The 24,388-nt window shown below is 39.3% G+C and overlaps 2 protein-coding genes across 5 annotated transcripts in view; one reads left to right on the forward strand and one right to left on the reverse strand.

Annotated features, from left to right (window-relative positions):
• Positions 1-2,601: 2,601 nt before the first annotated feature.
• Positions 2,602-8,913, forward strand: ETFBKMT (electron transfer flavoprotein subunit beta lysine methyltransferase). 4 transcript variants are annotated; one of them, XM_030322117.2, is made up of 6 exons: positions 2,602-2,875; positions 3,017-3,175; positions 3,786-3,936; positions 4,258-4,700; positions 6,991-7,121; positions 7,927-8,913. In XM_030322117.2, the coding sequence occupies exons 4-6, from the start codon at positions 4,375-4,377 to the stop codon at positions 8,268-8,270; spliced, it is 801 nt and encodes a 266-aa protein (XP_030177977.1). In that variant the 5' UTR covers positions 2,602-2,875; positions 3,017-3,175; positions 3,786-3,936; positions 4,258-4,374; the 3' UTR covers positions 8,271-8,913. The 4 variants fall into 4 exon arrangements, with proteins under 4 accessions (XP_030177977.1, XP_030177976.1, XP_030177980.1 ...); XM_030322116.1 differs by having other exon boundaries at positions 2,630-2,745; XM_030322120.1 differs by having other exon boundaries at positions 2,630-2,745; positions 3,022-3,175.
• Positions 8,914-11,980: 3,067 nt separating this feature from the next.
• AMN1 (antagonist of mitotic exit network 1 homolog) overlaps positions 11,981-24,388 on the reverse strand; it is a 50,657-nt gene continuing 38,249 nt past the window's right edge. The window contains exon 7 of the mRNA XM_030322121.1: positions 11,981-13,490. Coding sequence (XP_030177981.1) covers positions 13,417-13,490 — 74 coding nt within the window. The 3' untranslated portion in view covers positions 11,981-13,416. The remainder of the gene's footprint in view (positions 13,491-24,388) is intronic.

Below are 24,388 nucleotides of genomic sequence, written 5' to 3' on the forward strand. Positions count from 1 at the left end.
AAAAACCCTTGAAGACAAATTTCAGTACAGAGCAAGATTTTTTACTTGCACTTGCAAGAGAGTCTGCTTATTAGAGAGCTGGCTCTCTGAAGAAAAAGAAAAATGTAGGCAGATATTTAGAGGTAAAAATCATAAAGTCAAATGATAGCTCAATTGTTATTAGACACTTGACAAGTCTGCTTGGTAGCATTTGGGTCAATTTTAATAAAAACAAGACAGTTCTTTCTTTTAACTAAGAAATAATAATACATCAACACCAAGCAACAACAGAAAGAAAAATCCATGTCTGTTTTTCATGACTTATCTGGTCTATCTTATCTTATAGGAATGTAAGGCCTTTTCTGGACTATAGAATATACAATAGCCCAGGAAAAAACATTTAAGTTGTACCATAGAGAAAGAGAGGAAGGCAGGATTGGAGAGAAACTAGTTCTAAGAATAGAAAGTGGATCAATTTTAAAATTATTAAGGTGGGCTGGGGCAGCTGGGTGGCTAAGTGGGTTAAGCTACGGGCTCTTGATTTCAGCTCAGGTCATGATCTCAGGATTCATGAGTTGGGAGCCCCACATCAGGCTCTCTGCTGTCAGCACGGAGCCAGCTTTGGATCCTCTGTCTCCCTGTCACTTCTCCTCCCCCACTCGTATGCGCTAGCTCTCTCAAGAATAAATAAACGTTTAAAAAAATATTAAGGTGGGGAAAGGACATTGAGCAGTCCCTTTACCTAGTTCCAAGTGTTGGTTAAAGTAGCTTCACATTACTAAATGCATCTTCAGTGATGAGCACTTAGATTTTCTTTAAAGTTTATTGATTTATTTTTGAGAGAGACAGGGACAACATGAGTTGGGGAGGGGCAGAGAGACAGGGAGAGAGAGAATCCCAAGCAGTTTCCTCGGCACTGTCAGTGCAGAGCCCTACGCAGAGCTCAAACTCTTGAAACCGGGAGATGGTGACCTGAGCTGAAACCAAGAATCTGATGCTAAACTGACTGAGCCACCCACGCGCCCCTTGAGCACTTAGATTTTTACTACAAATCCTCTTTTGTAGCAACATTAGGCTTGCTTCTTCTCCCTGGTGTCTTGGGCAACAATTGGGTTGTTCATGCTATTCACTGGGATAGAACACAGAAGCTAGTTAAAAATAATTCTTTGACAAATTGATCTTGAACATGTATTAAGGTTTATTGCTAGTGAGGGAATGGGAGAGCATGTGGAAATAAGAAGTTATAGTTGAGAAAACAAAGGTTTACATCAACAGCTAATTTTTTAAAAAGTAGCTAGTTAATAAATAGAGTTTTATTCACAGTCATTAGTTTTATAGAGGAAATCTAGGGCAGAATGACTCAAATGCTAGGTGTGTAGCCTACCAATTTAAAATAAGTATAGCTATTCATGCAAGAAGGAAATGATAAGGATGCATCTGGGCTTGTTAACTGGAGTAACAGTTTCATTCCCTTCTAGTAGTTCCTAGAAGTTCCAGTTTACAGGGAAAATGGGAAACCCCATAAACTGAGGGCAGAAATGGAAAACAGAAGCAACGAGCTCTAATTTTGAAAGGTGGCTGCCAGATACTGCAAACTAAGACGCAGAAACATGGTTTGTCTGTTTTTTCATTTGGGGTCAATTTTCCTTTCCTTTGGCACAGCAGAGCAGGTTTTAATTGTTGTCAGGAGGGATGGTGAGTTGATTTTGGACTATATTTAGTTGAAGGTTGGAAGATGGACATATGGGTCCAGAACTCGAGTGATATAGGTTGCAAAGAGATTTACATTGTACATTTATGAAAATTATTGTAAAAGGGAAGACATACATCATGATTTAAGCTCAGTTGAAGGTAAGCGTCATAAAAGGCTTATACTGTGACTATTTTGCTCACCATTCTATGCAGGGTGCCTAGAAGTGTGTGAAGGGGCTCAGAAGGAATTGCCCCAAGGTATGCCACTTTGGCCTGCAGATTATTTCTGAGCTGAAAACAATCAAGGTACAAAAAAGACTCAGGAAGAAACTGACCTCCCCTAACTGCCTAAAAGAATTTAAAAAGAGGACCTGCTCCAGAAGAGAGCTATCACCATAGATGACTATAGTATAAGATGAATTAGATGTGATTAGGGAGGAATTTAGCAGTCTTAAAATTCCTCTCTATGTCCCATTGTTTCCTATGGGGCAGCAAACATTTCTTTACCAAACATTTACTCCTTTTCATCTTCTGTGAATTGCTTTCCTTCCCTTTGAAGTCCCAAACTCCCTTCTCCTCAGTTCAGGATGACATATATCCTCATTTTATCTTCCTGCCTTTTCATTTCTCCTGTACCTGGCATTCCCCATAGGTACAAAATTCAATTTGGTCTTCTTCTATTAATGTATTTAATGTCAATTTAAGACTAAGATCAGCTGGAAGAAGCTTTGAAGGGTAGAGGAAAGGAAGAGAAACCTGTTTCCTCTCCAACACGTGCCTGGCACAAAGCAGATGCTCCAGTTTGACTGGATTTTGTAGAAATCAGAGTTTGGCGGTCCCCGGTTCCCAGAGGGAGGTGGAGCGCCACCTCCTCCGGAAGCCCTGTCCCTTTAAGAAAGGTAGGAAAAGGGAGAGAGAGGCTGCTGGGAAGGAGGGCGGGGCCCTCTGCCACCCGGAGCCGCGCGTCAACCTCCACGCGGGGGCTCCAAGCGTCAGGCGCGCTTCTAAAAAACGCAGGAAAAGACGCACTGGGGCCGGGGGCTTAGCTTCCCTGGGCCCTGTTAGCCCAGCCTGGTAAGAAGAGGACTGTGTCTGCCCCTTTAAGGCTGACTCCTGTTCTCCTTGGAGGGAAATAACGTGGTCACACACACATTTGGGACTTACCCTTTTGAACTTCCCCTTCTTTCCTTAACAGTGCATACAGGTACCAAGTGTCCTCTACGTAAGTCGCGTGTTCATAACAGATGCTTCATTGGTGCTGGAGTGGGAGGGGGAAACGTCGGTCTAGAAGACATGGTGTTCCAAACCAAAACCAGTTTCACGTTTGTTCTGCTGTATTTTTAAGCTTAGGCTTGTGCGATTCAAGGGCTGACCCGATACTTCTAATAGAAGGAGTCCAGTAAGAAGGCAGGATGTTAGAGACCCTGGGATCCCGAGGGCACGATCCGGAGATGATTAACACCCGCTGGAAGTCTGTACCGAGTTCACACAAGTGGCCTGACAGGTATTTTAGCCTGCCCTGTGTTTTGATATTTTAATTGATCGCTTGCATTTACAAGTGGGAGTTTATGTGTAAATATCTGGGTTATTATCTTGGGAAGATCTGGCAGTGTGTTCTTCCCTGACCAGTTTGCTGGCCTCTTTGGACTATTGAGAAACCATCTCCAGTTCGCTACAGTCTTTCTGTTACAACCATTGGCATCACTCATCACGAGTCTGGACCCTAGTAAGGGTTTGAGTTTGGGGCCCCTCCTCTAAATATTGGAGTGGATGGATATATGACTATTTAAAACATTTATGTAGAACAGATCAGAGGTCCCAAGTAACTGGGTGTATAGTTCGTGTTTAAACTGCTGTTCCTTACTCTCGCTTATTCTCATTCAAGGTGTTTTTCTGTTGGAACAAGCGTTTTTGGCCCAGGCTTGGGAAAGATGAGTCATCAGAGATATTTACAGAAAGATATTTGGGAGTTGATATTCTTTTGTGACAATTAAATCCACAAAGTTTTCTTTTAAGGAAAACATCTGAATCTTGATTACATTGATGTTTTATGCTACAACAATTTTTATTGAAATAGAGTGTACTCAGTATGATTTATATGTCTTTGTCCACAGGCAGTTATAGTTTGTTAACCTCCACAACTCTTGGCAAGGCTTCATAAAAGCAAGACCAGTGTTTGCCCTGGTAGTAACTCTGCCTCACCCACTAGAATCTAAGCTTCCTGAAGCCGCAGACTTTTATTTTGTTCAGGGTGCGTGCTTAAAGGTAAGTGATTTATTCAATGTGTGAAAGCACTTTAAAGGTAAACCTTACTTTATGTAACAGGCATGTTCCCAAGGATTTCTCTCAGATTCAAGTGCGTGTATATTTGTTGTTCTAAATTATTAAAAGGCTTTTGTTGTGAAAAGCCTTCCTTTTTGAAAGGTTGTAGTTTCCTAAATTGATGCGCCAACACTTCCATCTGAAATGGACTTGCACTTGTGAATCATCTGCTACAGAGCTTACACTGTAATATTTTCTCACTGTGTAATGGGATTTGGACGTGTCAGTGAGCCTTGGAATTTTCAGCTTTATTTCTGTTTTTAGAGACGCACAGATTTCCAGTTGAGATCAGTGTGGCAGCCAGACCCTTCCTTCCTCATGAGGAGCGGCAGCTCTTGTCAACAGCATCACTGACAGAACCTGTGTTTTGGAAAAGGACTGATGGCTTTGAGCCTGGGTGGGAGAACATTTGCACCATTTCCTGTGAACCACTCTGGTGTCTTTCTGAAAGCTGTGAGAAGCAATGGTCTTCCCTTGTTTCCCTGGAGCCACAGCCCCTGGAGAAGAACTGGAAACGTTTTGGATCCTGAGATGAAAGCTTTCCTGGAAGAGAACACTGAAGTCACCAACAGAGGCAGCCTCACTCCTGAGATCCGGTTGCGGCTTTTGACGCCAAGATGCAAGTTCTGGTGGCAAAGAGCTGACCTGTGGCCCTACAGCGATCCTTACTGGGCAATCTACTGGCCAGGAGGCCAAGCCCTGTCTAGGTACTGCCCTAATTGAAATGGGAACCTTTAAGGACCATTCAGATCCTTTCTGTTTTCTACAGATCCTTTTTTCTGCATTCTCCTTCTCACAAAAAACCAGAGTAAATCCCTAAATTCTTGTGTGTTTAATTTGGAACAGTTTACTTCAGGCTTATCAAGGTAATTCCCCATAGACAGTTCTCTCTCCAAGAGAAACCCTAGGGTCAGCTGTGAAGACCATCGCCAGCTATAAATGATCTGGAAATTTCACACTATTCTCAGGTTCATGGTTCATAATATATGGCCAGTGCAGAGTTCCTAGATGGAAACTAAAGCCCCAGTCCTTCAGCTTTCCTAGTTTAATTTCATAAATATTGCTCCTCGAGCCTCACACTCCCTCCATCATTGCATCTTAATCTCTCAAAGAACAAGAGATATGAGTGGGCCCCACAAAGGTTCCCTCTTCTGTAGTGGCTTATTGACGTCTCAAGTGAACTCTGGACTTGAATCAGCATTTTTTTTTTTTTTTTAAAGTAAGCCTATGCCCATTGTGGGGCTTAAACTCATGTCCCCAAGACCAAGGGTTGCACCTCTACTGACTGAGCCAGACAGGCGCCTCTGAATCTGCATTTTTTAAGGTCTCCTAATTCCCCAGACTGCAAAAGTGTTCTTTTTTTTTTTTTTTTAAGTGTATTTATTTATTTTTAGAGAGAGAGAGCACATTCGAGCAGAAGAGGGGCAGAGAAAGAGGGAGAGAAAAAATCCCAAGCAGGCTCTGTGCTGTCAGCTCAAGTCCTGGGGCTCCATCCCACGAACCTCAAGATCATGACCGGAACCAAAATCTAGAGTTGGAGGCTTAACCGACTGAGCCACCCAGGCACCCACAAAGGTGTTCTTTAGAACATTTTCTCACACATTCACACTATGCTTTTTATTAAAACACAGCTGCTGAAACAAAGGCAAGACCTTGCAGCATTTCAATCTGGTCTTTGCTCTTGGATTGGTAAATGATTAAACCTGTTTATGCCTTGAGGTTCTAGAGCTCTGAAATGAAAAGGATAAGGACTTCTCATTCATAGGTATCATATGGCCTAACAGAACTAATGTTGCTTATAGTTTTAAATGTAAATGAAATAAATGTAAATATAGGGCTCTTCAGAGAATGAAGATTGGAAAGCTTTCTAGGTGTTAATAAACAATTCTGATTTTCTGGTTGTTGTTGGCAAATTTTCACGCTTTCTTCACTTACATCCTACCTTAAAAATATTGACATTTTAAATGACGTCTATTAAAGTGATTGTTTATCAACTTCAAATACAAATTCCTTAACAGACTGAATCAGAGGCTGCACATCGGTGCACCCACAGATGTGTTTTGTTTGGCCTTGTAAGCTTAAAACAAAAAATTAGTTGCTAACATTTTACAACTTGGAAAACTTCATGTAAAAATCTACTCTGACTTGAAAAACAGGACTATGTGATAACATGGGATTTTGTGTGGCAACAGTGCGCTGAAGATGGGGTAGCAGCTCTCCCTTTAGCCTGGCCATGGACACCCCTACTTTGCCATAGTCCCTGCTGTTCTTCACTTTCCACTAGTAAGGTCGAGTGTCAGTTGATAATTATTATTTCAGGGTTTCTCATCCATCTTCATTGTTTGATAACTATTTATCCCTGGTCCCAATTCTTTAGTTGAACTGGACTGTGTGCCTTATCAGAGAGGTCATTATAATGTTAGCAGTAGGTAAAACCATTCTAGGATGAACAATCAAGAGGAGACTGTGAATTTCGGATCTCACTTACTGAGTCCTGATTGTAGCAGTATTTTGTCTGCTTATATTCTTGGTGCTTAACAGTTTCTGGATCCTAGTAAAGTGCTCAGTACTTTAAAACGACACATTTTTGGTGGGTGCTTGGCTGGCTCAGTTGGTAGAGCATGTGACTTTTCATCTTAGGGTCATGAGTTCAAGCTCCATGTTGGTGTAGAGCTTAAAAAAAAAAAAGGCTTTTTCTTTTATTTAAAAAAAAAAAAATTTTTTTTTTTTAACGTTTATTTATTTTTGAGACAGAGACAGAGCATGAACAGGGGAGGAGCAGAGGAGGGAGACACAGAATCTGAAACAGGCTCCAGGCTTTGAGCTGTCAGCACAAAGCCCAACGCGGGGCTGGAACTCCTGGACTGTGAGATCATGACCTGATCTGAAGTTGGACGCTTAACTGACCAAGCCACCCAGGCGCCCCGCCATTTCTTTTATACTTCTTACTGACCTTCTCCCATCTCAGATAGTGTTTTTTTCTTTCTTTCTATTTAGGTATCTTTTGGATAATCCTGATGTTGTCAGAGGAAGGTCTGTATTGGATCTTGGGAGTGGATGTGGAGCTACAGCTATTGCTGCTAAGATGGGCGGGGCATCGAGGATCTTGGCCAACGACATAGACCCTAGTAAGGATTTCATATTTAAAAATATTTAAAACTCAACTTTATTTTCTTTCAGGATAAATATCTATAGATGCCTCAACGTGATAGCTTATTTCCATGCGTATTTTGTAATCTGATATCGTGAACTTACGTTCAGTGGGATATTGATATTATCTGTGAGGATCCTGTGAGGCCTGAATTAAGTACATTTTTCTTAACAGGATTTATATTTATGTCTGTCAGATATCCCAAGGCGATACCACTTGGGAGCCTGGGAGCACTCACTGTTAATTTCTGGGCTGCGAATTTCCTGAAATATGTAGGTTGTGTGTATTTGACCCCAAACCGAAGTGAGGAGAGGCCTTGGGTTCTTAAGGGAGATTTTAGTCCATTAAAACCCAAGTTGAGACAGGTAAGTTTTAATTTCATCTGAGTTTCTTTTAGTTTTCAGTTTTACCGAGGATTTAGCTCTTGAAGATCCTGTTTTATACAGGGGTCTCAGTTCTAACTTGCCACATTGCTCAAGCCCAAGGTTTGTTTCCCTGTCTTCTAGACTAACAAACCAAACCTTTTGGTTTCTAGGTCAGCAAATGTTCCTTAAAACCTTCACAGTTTTAGGTGTTTTGTGTTGTTTTGTTTTGTTTTCAGGATATCCATTCATATATCTGAAGCAGTAAATGGTTTCTATTGGTGTAAACTGCTTTCCCTAAAAAACAACTTACAACAAAAGGGAAAAAATATTGTTAGGAGATTTTCTGAATCACTTAAATGAACCTATAGGGAATCAAAACTGCCCAGCATATACCAATGCATTTTGTTCTTTTTAAAGTTGCAGGAATGGCTATCACACTGAATTGTGAATTGAACCAACTGAATCCTTTTCCAATTTTAACCAAAAACATTTTGGATTTGGAACAAGATAAGTGGGACCTTGTTGTGCTTGGAGACATGTTTTATGATGAAGACCTTGCAGACAGTCTTCATCAATGGCTGAAGAATTGCTTTTGGACTCACAGAACTCGAGTACTGATTGGTGACCCTGGGCGACCCCAGTTCAGTGGACATAGCATTCAACATCAGCTGCACAAAGTGGTAGAATATTCACTTCCAGAGCCTACTAGGAAGGAAAACAATGGATTGACAACAAGCACAGTATGGGATTTTCGGCCTTGAGTTGTCCAGGTGCTTCTAAGATGAATATAGCTATGTTTGGGTTTACTCCTAAGAGACCTGCCAGTTTAGAGCATGCCGTTCCTGTTAAATGGCAAATCTTGTTTCCAAAATGTGAAGGCTTAAAGTTTTGTCAGCCGTTGTCACGTCGTTCTGCATTATGCCAAATATACAAATCTCTACCTGCAATTTTCTAGTTTTACTGCTGTAGGGATAGAACTATAAAAGACAGTACCAAAATGGTAGCAACATGTAATTTAAGTAGTGGAGAGAAATGAGAAAGTGTAGCAAAGTCTGTTTGTGTAGTTGAGGACAACTATATGATATATCTTTGAATTAAACACAATACAAAATATATAAGAATGCTATATTTCCAAAAAATTACCTGTAAAGATCAAAGATGCAGTTAGCATGGTACAGAGTACATGGGCTTTGGAGTCAGGCAACTCTGTCACTTTCTAGTTGGGATTTTCAGGTAGTTAAGCTCTCTGAGCTCTAATTTCCTCATCTATAAAATTGTAACAAAACTTAGTAAACCTCACCTCAAAGGCTATTATATTAAATGAAAGCATAAAGTACATAATATATAATAGGACCTCAATGGACAGTCATGCATAAAAATAAAGATTCTAGAATTTCCTACATACTCTGTACTGTGACACCTTATGATGCCTCTTTATGTCTCGCTAAGGTTAGCTAGAAATTGGTTTTGCTACCACTACATGTCCCAGGTTGTCAGGATCTGATAAATCAGAAAAAACCCTATGACATAAATGAGAATGTAAAGAAGAATATGTACAGTATACCACTATTTATATAGAAAAGATATACATATGTACTTACATATATGTTCACATATAAAATACGTATTTGCTTGCAACATACATAGACTATCCCTGAAAAGATAAATAAGTAACTGGTAACAGTGGTTGCGTTCGGGGTAGGGTACCAGATAGCTGGTAGACTGGGGTGGGAGGGAGACCTAGATTTTACCTTTGGGCCTTATAATTTTGTACTAATTATATGTACTACATTTTCTTTCTTTTCCTTTTTTTTTTTTTTTTTTTACTTTTTTTAATGTTTAGTTTTGAGACAGTGAGCACGAGTGGGCAAAGGGCAGAGAGAGGGGGACAAAATCTGAAGCGGGCTCCACCCTGACAGCAGCAAGGCAACGTGGGGCTTGAACTCATGAACTATGAGATCATGACCTGAGCTGATATCAGACGCTCAACCTACTGAGCCTCCCAGGTGCCCCTATGTACTATATTTTCTATTCTCTAATTTAAAACTAAACACCAGCATCATATATGTTACAAGTGAAGTAGAAGATGCAGCTTTTCTAATGTGCTCTCACGTTCTTATACACTGCTTAGGAATTGTTTATAACATACGCATTATATGTAAGCTTTCTAATAATACATGCATGCCACTGGGATTAGGGTACCAAGGAGATGTGATCAGTTATAGTCATACAGCAGAAATGTGCAGAAAGCAGTAAAGGACAAGTTGTTGCTTAAATAGGAAAATAGGATAATTAGATGGGAATTTTGGAGCTGGGGCTGCAGAGGAACTTGGGATTCTTGAACTTGGAAGTCAGAATTTATTCCAGCCTACTGAAACAACTCTTGTGCATCTAATTCCTGCTGGTTTACTGGGTCTCAAACATTATCAACTGTAAATTTTTATTCAGCCTTGGTTAAAATTAATAGAAATTATAGGCTACAATGGCATTGGATGATATTTGAGAGGAAAGAGTTTTGTTGACATATCCTTTGAAGATTCAGAGTATTCTGCTGGTTATTGCCCTTCTTAGCAAGATAAGAAAGAGAAAATTGGAGAAAATTACACTCTGGAGCACTGTGGAAATTAACCTGAGACAAAGAGAAGATTTAAGCTTAAATATATACGAACCCTGCTTCTATTATCCTCTCTTGATGATTTATTTGGAGGGCACAAGAAGGTCGTTGAGGTATCCAAATGTTACTTATTTTAAAATCTCCCATGTATATAATGGTGAGCCGTGAATGACTTCATAGTTTAACAAACAGGTTTGTATTAAGACTATTCACATTTAGTGGTGCCTGGCTGGCTCAATTAGTGGAGCATGGGACTCTTGATCTCACCCCACGTTGAGTGTAGACATTACTTAAAAAAATCCTTTTTTTTTTTTTTTAAAAAAAAAGGACCATTCAGGGAGCGCCTGGGTGGCTCAGTCAGTTAAATGTCCAACTTCGGCTCAGGTCATGATTTCACGGTTCATGGGTTCAAGCCCCGCATCGGGCTCTGTGCTGACAGCTCAGAGCCTGGAACCTGCTTCAGATTCTGTGTCTCCCTCTTTCTGCCCCTCCCCTGCTTGTGTGTGCTCTCTCTCAAAAATAAACATTTATTTTTAAATTTTTAAAATGTTTTTTAATGTTTATTTTTGAGAGAAAGAGAGAGAGAGAGAGACTGAGCATGAGCAGGGGAGGGACAGAGACAGAGGGAGACACAGAATCTGAAGCAGGCTCCAGCCTCTGAGCTGTCAGTGCAGAGCCAGATGCGGGGCTCAAACCCACGAGCTGTGAGGTCATGACCTGAGCTGAAGTTGGACACCTAACCAACTGAGCCACCCAGGTGCCCCAAAAATAAATAAACATTAAAAAAAATAATAAAAAAGGACCATTCAATTTTAAAGTGGTTATTGATATAGTTGGATTAATATCTTCCATATTTGTAACTGTTTCCTATTTGTTGCCCGAGTTCCTGGTTTCCTTTTGGTGTTCTACTCTTGTCCTGCCTTCTCTGCTTTAAAGTTTTTTTTGTTAAATGTTTATTTTTGAGAGAGAGATGGAGCGAGAGACAGAGTGTGAGCAGGGGAGGGCAGAGAGAGGGAAACACAGACTCTGAAGCAGGTTTCAGGCTTTGCACTGTCAGCACAGAGCCTGATGCAGGGCTCGAACTCATGTACTGTGAGATCATGACCTGAGCCAAAGCCGGGCGCTTAACTGACTGAGCCACCCAGGTGCCCCCTGCCTTCTCTGCTTTAAAAAAAAAAATTTTTTTTTAATGTTTATTTTTGAGAGAGAGAGAGAGAGAGAGAGCGAGCAGGGGAGGGGCAGAGAGAGAGGGAGACAAAGAATCCGAAGCAGGCTCCAGGCTCTGAGCTGTGAGCACAGAGCGTGAAGTGGGGCTCAAACTCACAAACTGCAAGATAATGACCTGAACTGAAGTCAGACGCTTAACTGACTGAGCCACCCAGGTGCCCTGTGCCTTCTCTGCTTTTAATTGAGCATTTTCTATGATTCTCTCTCTTCCCTTAGGATATCAATTATACATACTAAAAAAAATTTTTTTAGTGGTATACATTTATAACTAGGCCGAGTCCACTTATAGTACAAGCAGTATTGTAGCACTGAATGACTTTCAGTTTGTTCAGCTTTTATCTTTCGAGGACAGGAGTGATGACTTCCAATCTCTTTATAACATCAGACCGGAAACTGGAAGTACGGAGATTATTTTTATTTATTTATTTTTGTCCTTTATTTTTTTCTGTGTCCATCAATTCAACAAATATTGGGTGCTTGTTATGTACCAGATACTGTTCTAGGTACTGGGAATACAGCAACGGGAAAAAAATTTTTTCTGTCTTCGTGAAGCTTATATTCTAGGGTGGGGAGACAGATAGTAAACAAAAAATAGACAAGATGTCAGATGGTAATAGATGGTAAGGAGAAAAATAGAGATCAAGGTGACAGGTGAGGATGATAGAGATAGATAGGCATGGGGTCCTGAAATTTTAAATAGAAATAGCTAATACAACCAGCAATATAAAAAGTCAAGAATACTAAACTGCAAAGTGCTTTAGGAAGATAATCCTTTACAGACCCTAAAAAGCTGATCTTTAGATCTTAAAACTTGTTTCCCCAAGAGAGGAAAAAGCTACTTTGTTTGATATTTACTATTAAATTTTATTGAATTTGTCTTTAGGGGTAGCTGGCTGGCTCAGTTCGTAGAGGAGGTGAGTCTTAATTTTAGGGTTATGAGTTCAAGCCCCACATTGGTGGAACCTACTTAAAAGAAAATTCACAGGTAAAACAGGCTTTACCCATTTTACACATGTACATATGTACCACCTTTGAGGGGCAATATATATATCCATACTATAAACATACCATATTTATAAAGTAATTAATAGTAAGGTCAAGAAATAGAGTTGACCGTGTAAACCCTCCTTCTAAACATGTAGAAGAATTTTGCCTATGCTATACTTCCCTTCTTTTGCACTACATCAGAGTTAAAATAGAAAATCTTTAAGAAAGTCCCACTGAGACAGGCTCATGGCACAGGGAATATTCTGAATTTGGGGGTAGTTTAAACACTGTATATTTCACTGTATACGTATGATAATAAAAGAGCAATACGTTTGAAAACTAAGACCTGTGCTATTTGTTTCACAATGTGAATTAGAAACAGCCTCTATAATGATATTTTGTAGCTACTCATTCTTACAAATTCCTGAATGCAGTTTTTAAGGAAGAAATTTCATAGATGCATAGCACATATTTGGAAAAAGTAGCCATAAAAAGTAAGTGGCTGGGCAAGGGCCTCAGTAACATTCATATGCTGAATGGCTGAGGTGTATGATGTCATGGGTTTATGGCATTAAACTATTATATTTCTTTCTTTTATTGAAATATTGAATTCTGGGAAGATTTAAAGGCCTGATGTTCAGCTTTCCTTTTAGCCAATGAGCACTTAAATACTTCAGGAAGGTAGGGGCCAGAAAATAGTTAGGAAGGTAATTATGCCTTTAGAGATACTTAGAATTCTAATGGTTATTCATATTGGTAAAATTTCTCTTATAATGGCTCAAATATGTAAGTAGGAGAAGGAAATCTCCAGGGAAAACTGGTAATTTAAAACTTTGTTATTTAAGAAACAAACAATACTCCCCCCACCCCCACCCCGAATACATCAGAGGGCATGCTAGGCTTACCATGTCAAAAACAATGACTCCTCAAACAAACATAGAATAATACCACTATTAAAATGTTTAAGAGTCTGGTTAACTTCAAAGCAAAAAGCACATTATTGGAAAGCCAATCTCAAAAACCATTGTTTCCTGGGAATGTAGTATGAAGATCATTGCTTTGATAAGCTTCAATAAGCATCAATAAACAGTCCAAGTCACTTGCTTTAGTTTGTTTGGGCCTACTAATTGCTCCAGGACTTCTCGTGAATGATCTACAAAAGAAAACAATGACAATATATTAACTCACAATAATCAGAAATATTTAATATGTCCTCAATATAAACTAGGGGTGATAATAACTATTATATCTCATAGGGGTATTTAAAAGATTAAAGGGTATGATATACAAAGAATAGCATACAACTAAAAACATTTAATTAATGGTAACCTTCATTTATTAGCTGCAGTGCACATGTCAGAGTAATACTTTTCAAAAATGGGTATTCATTATTTTCTCTGTAATTTCATCTTAATTTCACCAACCAGAGAGTAATGGTATAATTTCACCATTAGTCTGTGTATGAACTTTCCCAGGGTCCTGGTGGGAAACAGACATACTAAAGTGGTGTGCTTGAACAGGGTTTAACGAAACAACTATTTACAAAGGAGTGAGCAGGATTAAAGAAAACCTATAGGTGTGGTAAAGCACCTTGGAAAGCTGCAATATAAATGGTTAGGGGAAGGAGCAGTTACTAGGACAATTTGACCGGTCGGTAAACATTTCCACATCATACAATATTATTATAAAGCATGATTTTTAATCGATAATTATATGAATTCATTATGATTTAACCAATCTATATTATTGGACATTTAGATGTTCTCAGTTATTCATATTGTATAGCAGCAGTTTTAATATGGTTTACATTTCTTTTGCAAAACTGATTTTATAAGATCTTTTAAAAATATGAATTAAAGCAAAAATACTGATAAAATGTTATTGCTTTAAAAATTATTCACAAGTTTACCAAACTTGTTCCATAGATACAGCCTATGTTGTATATACAACAGATCTCCAAACTAGTCTTGGAAAGTTTCTAGGTTAGTGGTTGTTAGTTACAGATTTCACAAACCAATAGAAAAAAATTGGGCCCAATATATGGTCCCTAAATTTGATTTTAAACAATACAAAAATAAGCCAAAATGCCAAGATTTAGTGCAAGCAAGAGAACCAGAGTGTATGAAATGAGAATTATAGTTCAAAAAACAAAGGTTTATATCAGCAGCTATTTTTTTTTTAAAGCAGCTTGTAAGTGAACAAATGTAGTTATTTTGTCATAAATATCAGGGGTGGGGGTCCTAGGTGGCTCAGTCAGTTAAGCGACCAACTTCAGCTCAGGTCCTGATCTCACATTCCTGAGTTCGAGCCCTGCATCGGGCTCTGTGCTGACAGCTCAGAGTCTGCTTCAGATTCTATGTCTCCCTGCCTGTCTGCTCCTCCCCCACTTGTGCTCTCTCTTTCCCTCTCTCTCTCTCAAAAATAAATAAACATTTAAAAAATGTATCGGGGCGCCTGGGTGGCTGGCTCAGGTATGTCCAACTCTTCTTGATTTCGGCTCAGGTCATGATCTCAGGGTGGTGGGATCAAGCCCCATGTCAGGCTCCATGCTCAGAGTGAGATTCTTCCTCTCTCTCTTCCTCTGCCTCTTCCCCTTGCTCTCTCTAATGTAAATTTAGAAAAAAAATTTTTCAACGTTTATTTATTTTTAATTATTATTATATTTTTTTTAGAGAGAGAGCGTGCGCGAGTGTGAGAGGGGCACAGAGAGAGGGAGACACAGAATCTGAAGCAGTCTCCAGGCTCTGAGCTATCAGCATAGAGCCCGATGTGGGGCTTGAACCCATGAACTGTGAGATCATGACCTGAGCCGAAGTCTGACACTTAACCAACTGAGCCAGCCAGGTGCCCCAACGTTTATTTATTTTTTGAGAGAGAGAGCGAGAAAGGCAGAATGTGAGTGAGGGAGGGGCAGAGACACAGAATCTGAAGCAGACTCCAGGCTCCAAGCTGTCAGCACAGAGCCTGATGCAGGGCTCAAACCCACAAACCGTGAGATTATGACCTCAGCTGAAGTCAGATGCCCAAACAACTGAGCCACCCAGGCACCCCTCTCTAATGTAAATTTTAAAAATATCATTTATTATAGAGGAAATCTAGATTAAAGGCAGGTTTTAAATAGTTTGAAAGCAAAAAGATGGACAAGGCTGTATCATGAAAACAGTAACTATTAACAAAGCTGGAGTGGTTTTACTAAGAGCCGAAATGGGGAATACTTCCTAACTCATTCTGTAAGACCAGTATTACCCTGATGCCCTGATGCCAAATAAAGATATCACATACACACAAAGCTACAGACCCGTATCTCTAGTAAATATGTACTCAAAAATCCTCAACAATACACTAGCAAATCAAATCTAACAACATATAAAAAAGCTCATATGCCATGATCAACTGGGATCTATCCCAGGAATGAAAGGTTGGCTTAACATCTGAAAATGAATTAATGTAATACACTGTATTACTTTCTTGTTACTAATGTAATAAATTACTACAACCTTACTGGCTTAAAGCAACACAAATTTATTATTATATAGTCAGAATCCAAATTAAGTCTCATTGGGCTAAAATGGATCAGCATTCCTTTTTGGAGGCTCAAGGGAGAGGATTTACCTTTGACTTTTCCAGCTTCTAGAGGCCACCACATTCCTTGCATTCCTCCATATTCAAATGGAACAACATGGGACAGAGTCCTCATGCTGCCATCTCTATGATTCTCCTTCTGCCTCCCTCTTCCACTTACAAAGATTTATGATTACACTGAGCCCACCTAGATAATCCAGGATAATCTCTATTTTAAGGTCAACTGATTAGCAACTTTAGTTCCATTTGCAATCTTATGTAACATAGCATACTCAGGTCCTGTGCATGAAAATGTGGACATCTTTGGGTGGGGGCATCATTCTGCCTATAACATATACATCAATAGACTAAAGGACAAAAACCACATCATTTCAATAGATGCAGAAAAAGCATTTTACAACACTGATGGTAAAAACATTCAACAAACTGGGAATAGAAGGGAACTTCCTCAACCTGATAAAGAACATCTAGGAAAAAGCTAATACTTAATGATGAGAGACTAATGTTTCCCCACTAAGATGAGAAACAAGATAAGGATGTCTGCTCTTTCCACTTCTATTCAGCATTGCAGTGGAGGTTCTAGCCAAGGAAATTAGGGAAGAAAAAGAAATAAAAGGCATCCATGTTGGTAAGAAAGTAAAACTATCATTACCTGTACATTATATAATACTGTATACAGAATGTCCTAAGGAATACACTAAAAAATTAGAACTAGTAAATGAGTTCAACAAGTCTCCACATACAAGATCAATATACAAAAATCAAATGATTTATATATACTAGCAAGGAACAATCCAAAAATGAAATTAAGAATTCCATTTATGTTACCAATAAAAAAGAATAAAATACTTAGAGATAAATTTAACAAAAGAAGTGAAAAATTCTGAAAACTATAAAACATTGTTGAGAGAAATTCAAGATTTAAATAAATGGAAAGACATCTGTGTTCACAGATCAGAAGATAATATTAACATGGCAATACTCCCTAAACTGATTGCAGATTCAATGCAATCTCTCCCAGAATCACGGTTGCCTTTTTTTTTTTTTTTTTAGAAATTGACAAGGGATGCCTGGCTGGCTCAGTAGGTAGGGCATGTGACTCTTGATCTCAGGGTTGTAAGTTTGAGCTCCACGATGGATGTAGAGATTACTTAAAAATAATAAAATCTTTAAAAGAAATTGAGAAGATGATCCTAAAGATGAGGGAGCATGGGGCACACTGAGGGCAAGGTATAGGCTAACAGCACACTCTGCACCCCCCCCCCCCACCGGTGGAATACGTGTGATATTCCATGGACACTCCTGGCTATCGAAGAACAAAAGGAAAGGGATTTAAGTGCTTGCCATGGTGATGTGGGAAACTAAGGCAAATGAAAAATTAAACTCTCTTACTGCCTACAGCCCACTGTCAAGTCCTTGAAACCAGCAGAGTGACCTCCCACTACGAGCTCAGCTGCCTCTAAGATGACACTTTGCTGGGGGCAAAAGAGAATCTTAGCTGAACATTATCCCAACCTCAAGGATCCTGTAAGTCTACTTCCTTTATCTCAACTGCCCCAACATATATGCTGTCAATCATACTTCAAGATTATGGCCTCCTCATATACATCTGAAGGTTCTCATGACTGAGGCTTTACTAAACGGTAATAAATGGTGTTTTCCTAACAACAGTTAGCCACCCCCCCGCCAGGTCCTGGAAACCTTGCTTCCAAAATTTCTTAGAGACTTACACTGTCCCTGACCCTCTCCCAACCTGAGGGTATATAATGAGTTACCGGTCACAACCCCAGTGCAGCTCTTTCTGCCCATGGATCCTGTCCCTGTGCTTTAATAAAATCACCTTTTTGCACAAAGACGTCTTCAAGAATTCTTTCTTGGCCGTCAGCTCCAAACCCCAAAACTTCATCACTAATATGTATATGGGAATTCAAGGGACCCAGAACAGCCAGTACAATTTTGAAAAGAAGAACAAAATTGGAAACTATACTTCCCAATTTCATTTTAGTTGTTTTTAGGATTATTTTGGCATTTTTACTAGTTAGGAATATGTTATCAAACATTATACATACATGTTTGTTTTCTAACTCTATTTGAGTCATTCTTCTATAGAAATTTATTACTGCACATAAATAAGAGGACACTTTTCCCTCCAATAGTAACCATACAATATATTTTTATGTAATTTAAAGATTTTGAGGCTAGATGGCAGTATTATATTACTCAAAGCCCCCCCAGGCACCTTTTTCCTGAGAAAATAGAGTATTTAGGACTGTGAGTTTGAACAGGAGGAGTATTTGGTGCCTATGAGTTTATTATGCTATATGGAGAAACTGTGGATTCTCTAAGTATTTAGTGATCCCTTGCCAGAACACTGTAGAAACTGTAGGGGAGGAAAAACAATTTCCCCTCTATCCTCTAAGTTCTTGGCTGAGACACTCTTGTAAAAAAAAAAAAAGGCAATTAACCAGAAAAAAAAACAGTTTATCAATATGTTTACTTACTTCATGTATGCATGAGAGATACCCAGGGAAAATAAGTAAACTCCCTGAGACAGCCCTAGCCACCACGTCAAATCCCATCTTCAGCTAAAGACAAAAGAAAGATATTGGGGTGGAGTGGGCAGGCCAATTATAGGAAGTTACTAGAAAAAGCACAGTAAGGAGTAAAAGGTAAGATTTGCTATACACATTTAGGTTGGTGTCTCCTCCATTGGTAAGATTCTCTTGGATTTAGAGTTACCCTTTTCCTTCCCGGTGTAGAGGGGGAGATCCTTACAGATGGAGATTTCCTTTATAAATGCAAGTTTCTCTTACAAGAGGATAACTTCTCCATTTTCAGAGCTCTCTGGTTGTCTGCTGTTTCTCAGACACAATCAGCTCAAAAAAAAAAAAAAAATCCTTATCCTAAAGAAGCATATTTTGGGGTGGCATGTTCTGCCACCCTTTAAAACACAAACTCTCAACATTGAAAAAGACTCAAAACGTCATCAAACCAATCCCACTGCTGTTGCTTGATGTCACTCTCCTATTTCCCTCCCTTTTCTAGTAACAGTTAAGCCTCTTGCTCAGGAAATTGCTCTGTTGGGGAAAGAATTAGAGACTGAATCAGGTGACCTAGGTTTTCACTCCCAGTTCTACTATCAAATGTTTCCACTTAAATTCATCCTCTGTTCCCTTATCCTTAAAACAAGGGTGTTGTATAGATGAAGTCTAAGGAAGCTTCTACCATCTCTCAAAATCTATGACTAACATAGTTGGAGGCCACTTTTTGAAAGAGATGCATGGCAGGGGCTTTTAAAGCACCAAGAAAAAGAAGAAACTGTGGGAAATATAAATTAATGAATGTTTTCAAATGATCAAGGAAGATGTAATTTAGATATTTTTGTAGAATACACAGTGAAAAAGGTGAGGCTGGCAGATTTTTACAAACAATAGTTCTAATGCTTCAAGGTTGTAACGCTTCATTTGTGTCTGGCAGCAAGAAGTTCTGTCATGCGTGGGGCGGGTGGGGATCGCCCCGGGTGGCTCAGTCAGTTAAGCCCTTAAGCATCAGACTTCAGCTCAGGCGAACTCAGGCTCAGGTGATCTCAGGGAGTTCAAGCCCCCTGTCAGGCTCTGTGCTGACAGCCTGGAGCCTGCTTTGGATTCTGTGTCTCCCTCTCTCTGCCCCTCCCCTGCACACACACACACACACTCTCTCTCTCTTTCAAAATAAATAATAAAAACATTTTAAAAACATTAAAAAAAAAAGTTCTATCATGTGGGATTGGTAATGGATGAATAAATAAGGAGAAGGAAACAATAATATAGGGTTTAGAAAAAGTAAAATACAAAATAAAAGAGTTGTCCTTTAAGCAAGGAATCAACTTTAATTAAAGGAAACTCTGAAGCAAAACACTTGGGTCTTAAAATATATATTTTTTAAGTTTATTTATTTATTTTTAGGGAGATTGAGAGAGAGAGAGGGCAAGCGAGTATGAGCTGGGGAGGGGCCGAAAGACAGGGAGACAGAGAATCCCAAGCAGGCTCCGTGCTGTCAGCAGAGTCTGATGAGAGGCTGGAACTCATGAATTAGGAGATAATGACCTGAGCTGAAACCAAGAGTTGGTTGCTTAACCGACTGAGCCACACAGGTGCCCCTTAAAATACTTTTGTTTTGGGCTCTATGTGGTAAATCGTGACATATTTATGATCCAGGAATTGAAGTAAAGAACTTCCTTGTATAGTAATCAGGATGAAACATATTCTCACATGTGACTAAAATTTGGGTCAGTTCAATAAAAAGTGGTAGATTTCCTGTTGGATTTTCCTGTCTTTCAGTGTAATACATAAATTAATCTAGTGCTGTCTCATTGCTTTATTGCCCTTCTAAAATCTAAACCTTCATGCCTGCAAATACTGTGAAACTGAAATGCATGTCTGTTGTAGATTAGTAAAGGTGTATGAGTTGAACTTACTGATAATCATTGCAGACATAATTGAATTAAAAATAGTTTAATAAGTTGTAAAATTATTTTCCTGCCTCCATAACATGTATAAAAAATATATTATGTGAAAGAACAAAATTCAACTGAGTAAATTATTGGCTTTATTAATCGGTTCATTAATCAGGCTGCATCCCATCTAGCAAGTAGAGGGGAGTTCTAAGGAGTTGTACAAAATGGAAGATTTTTATAGGAAGGAGAGTAAGGCAAGAACTTATTAGCAAAAGAAAAGAAAGGATTGGTTCAGGCAAGTTCACCTTCTCATAGGAGGAAACGCAAGGAAGGGGTCTTATTAGGTGGATTATCTCATCTTTCTTTGGGGGATGAAGAGGGCCCATATGACAGATTACCTCAGTGGTGCTGACCAGAAAACTCACATTGATTGGCTTAAAATTTCACTCTTGGAGAAGTTGAAACTTCAGTTAAGTCTTAGTTTGCTGTACTGGGGCAAGTGACTCTACATTTGGCCTGTGGCTTTCTAACAATCATAATTTACGATATTTTAAATAACAGCATAGTTTTTTTTCTTTTCTCTTCTGCAGTAATAAAATCAGCGTGTTTCTAAGTTTCAAGACCCAATTTATAATGTGGAGTTCTGTTTATAGTCTGACCGTAAGGTTAAGAAAATTTAAATATACTAAGAATTATAGTAGAGAAGATAAACCTATTAATTGAGGGAATTTGATGAGAAACTACAGCAGACACTGCCAATTTTGGGGTCTGCTTACTTTGAGGTTAACATTATAATTGAACATACATGTGCATATATGTTTTAATGGAAAATAAATCATATTATCTTATATATTCATATATAAGCAACCACATAGATATACGAGCATGAAAAAAAAATGTTATATAATGTGTCACATGAAAGACAAAAAAACTTTCATTTACCAGGCCAAGAAATTCTTTGGAGAAAAAAATAAATAAAAATTAAATATAAAGTGAATATATTACCTCAGTTTATTCTCATTCAATGACAGCAGCAAAAATATACAATGGTTGTAGTGCCGACAGGAAAGGGGGAAGAGTAGAGATGATCTGGGTAGCTGAAAAACTTCAGCTTCTTCTCTTTATAAACCTTTATTAATAAAACCATGGTAGGGGCGCCTGGGTGGCGCAGTCGGTTAAGCGTCCGACTTCAGCCAGGTCACGATCTTGCGGTCCGTGAGTTCGAGCCCCGCGTCGGGCTCTGGACTGATGGCTCGGAGCCTGGAGCCTGTTTCCGATTCTGTGTCTCCCTCTCTCTCTGCCCCTCCCCCGTTCATGCTCTGTCTCTCTCTGTCCCAAAAATAAATAAACGTTGAAAAAAAAAAATTAAAAAAAAAAAACAAAAAAACCATGGTATATGAACTCTTTTGCATTATTATCAGATCTCCCAATTTTATGTCTGACAATTATACGCAAAGGAAAACTGAGGTGCACAAAAGTGTTCTGTGCTAAAAAATCTTGGGAAATGCCTGCATAAAGAAAGTTAAATAAGATTCTTAGCTATAGTGTTTCTCAGAGTCTTTGATAAATTAAAATTCATTATAGTGGTATATTGCATTTCTCAAACTTTTTGGACATATAAACACTTTTAGTTCTATGCTATTGTTGGAGAAGAAAAATTTCCCTCTACCCTTCAAGATTTTTCTGGCTGATCTATGAATTAAATTGACATGAGATAGATTAACAGGAGAAAATAAAACTTAATTTCCATGTATGGAGGTCTCATAGATATGGGACCTAACAAGTGCCCAAGACAGGCAGCTTTTATACTTTTTTGACAGAGAAACAAATTTGTGGGGAACTGACAGGAAAAAGAAAACTTATGTTTGGGAGCTTGAATTAATAAGGAATTCTAAACAGAATTTGGGCTGGGGTAGTAAATAAGTAAAAAAACAAGGTTTGTTTACATAGGCTTCTTAGGTCCTGAATTCCGCATCTCTGATGATAAGGATGTCTTTCTATCTCCTGGTACAGGGAGGGTACCTTTCACATGGGAGATTTGTTTCCTGCTTTCTAGAGACAAAAGACGGTCAGAGTGTTCTTGCACGGGCTGTTTCTTAAGTAACTTTACTTTTTATTTTTATTTTTTAAAACTTTTATTTATTTTTGAGAGAGAGAGAGAGAAAGAGAGAGCTTAAGGGGTAGAGGGGCAGAGAGACAGGGAATCAGAGGATGTGAAGTGGGCTCTGTGCTGATAGCAGAGAGCCGGATGCAGGGCTCAAAGTCATGAACTGTGAGACCATGACCTGAGCTGAAGTTGAATACTTAACTGACTGAGCCATCCAGGTGCCCCTCTTAAGTAACTTTAATTCAAAATAATAAATACGCTCCAGGGCATATTTTTGGGTGGCCTGCCCTGAGCCCAACAATTATACCTATGGTATTTTCTAGAACACCATACCATACCAGGTCACTGTAGTAAGTTTAAGGGATTTCAGGGTAGAGCAAGGAAAAAGATATGACCACACGGTGGCAGTAGGACACAACGAGCTTTATTTGGGCAGTGCTTTGACAGATTTGTTCGCAGAAGTCCCTCACAACATAAGACCTTCCAAAGACAACAGAGTGTGTGTGTGTGTGTGTGTGTGTGTGTGTGTGTGTGTGGTGGTGGGGGCACTACTGAGAAGGGAAGGAGGGTAAGGCAACTCTCAGAGGACAGGAGAGGAGGTTTAGGTCTAATGATGTTGCTCAGCATCAAGATAAGGAGTCTCTGGGTCAGAGAGTTCCAAAAGGCAAGGGGGTCTTTCACACCCCTAGGTTTCATCTTATCTATGGTGGTAGATGTTGAATGAAGTTTTTCAGGGTATGCAAAGCAGGCAAGCTCTGGAGGGCTAAAAATCTTCTTCTTCTTTTAAAAATTTATTTTATTTTATTTATTAATTTTTTAATTGTTTTAAAATTTAAGTTTATTTATTTTGAGAAAGATTAGATAGCACAAGCAGGGGGAGGGGAAGAGAGAAGGAGAGACAGAATCCCAAGCAGGTTTTACGCCATCAGCACAGAATCTGATGTGGGGCTTAAACTCACGAACTGTGAAATCATGACCTGAGCTGAGATCAAGAGTCGGCCACTTGGGGCGCCTGTGTGGCTCAGTCAGTTAAGCATCCAACTTCGGCTCAGGTCACGATCTCACAATTCCTGAGTTTGAGTCCTGCGTTGGGCTCTGTGCTGACAGCTCAGAGCCTGGAGGCTGCTTCAGATTCTGTGTCTCCCTCTCTCTCTGCCCCTCCCTTGCTCACATTCTGTCTCTCTCTCAAAAATAAATAAATGTTAAAACAATTAAAAAAAAAAGAGTCAGATGCTTAACTGACTGCACCACCCATGTACCCCCTTTATTTTTTTTTATTTTAGAGAGAGTGTGTGAGTTGGGGAGAAGGCCAGAGGGAGAGAAAGAATTCCAAGCAGTCTCCTCATTCAGCGTGTAGCCCAATGAGGGGCTTGATCCTATGACCCTGGGATCATGACCTGAGCTGAAATCAAGAGTCAGACACTCAACCAACTGAGCTACCCAGGCCCCCCAAGATCTGCTTTCTTAGCCTGTATTTAAAACCACTGGATAAACAAAGATTCAGTGCTGGTGGGCTTTTGAACTAACAGTCCCAATTTGATGTGAAGAAGTAAACAACATAGAAGTCATCTTTGGTTCATTTACATAACAGTAACATAGTTGGTAAATGCTGGCCTAGATAATCTTCCAGGTCAAACTATAGTCATTTTATCCCAAGTATTTTGAACTTCTGTCATTTTATTTATTTTTTTTTAAATTTTTTTTTTTTAACGTTTATTTATTTTTGAGACAGAGACACAGCATGAACGGGGGAGGGGCAGAGAGAGAGGGAGACACTGAATCGGAAGCAGGCTCCAGGCTCTGAGCCATCAGCCCAGAGTCCAACGTGGGGCTCGAACTCGTGGACCGCGAGATCGTGACCTGGCTGAAGTCGGACGCTTAACCGACTGAGCCACCCAGGCGCCCCAGAACTTCTGTCATTTTAATG

Source organism: Lynx canadensis, chromosome B4, assembly GCF_007474595.2.
Source record: "Lynx canadensis isolate LIC74 chromosome B4, mLynCan4.pri.v2, whole genome shotgun sequence".
Taxonomy (NCBI): domain Eukaryota; kingdom Metazoa; phylum Chordata; class Mammalia; order Carnivora; family Felidae; genus Lynx; species Lynx canadensis.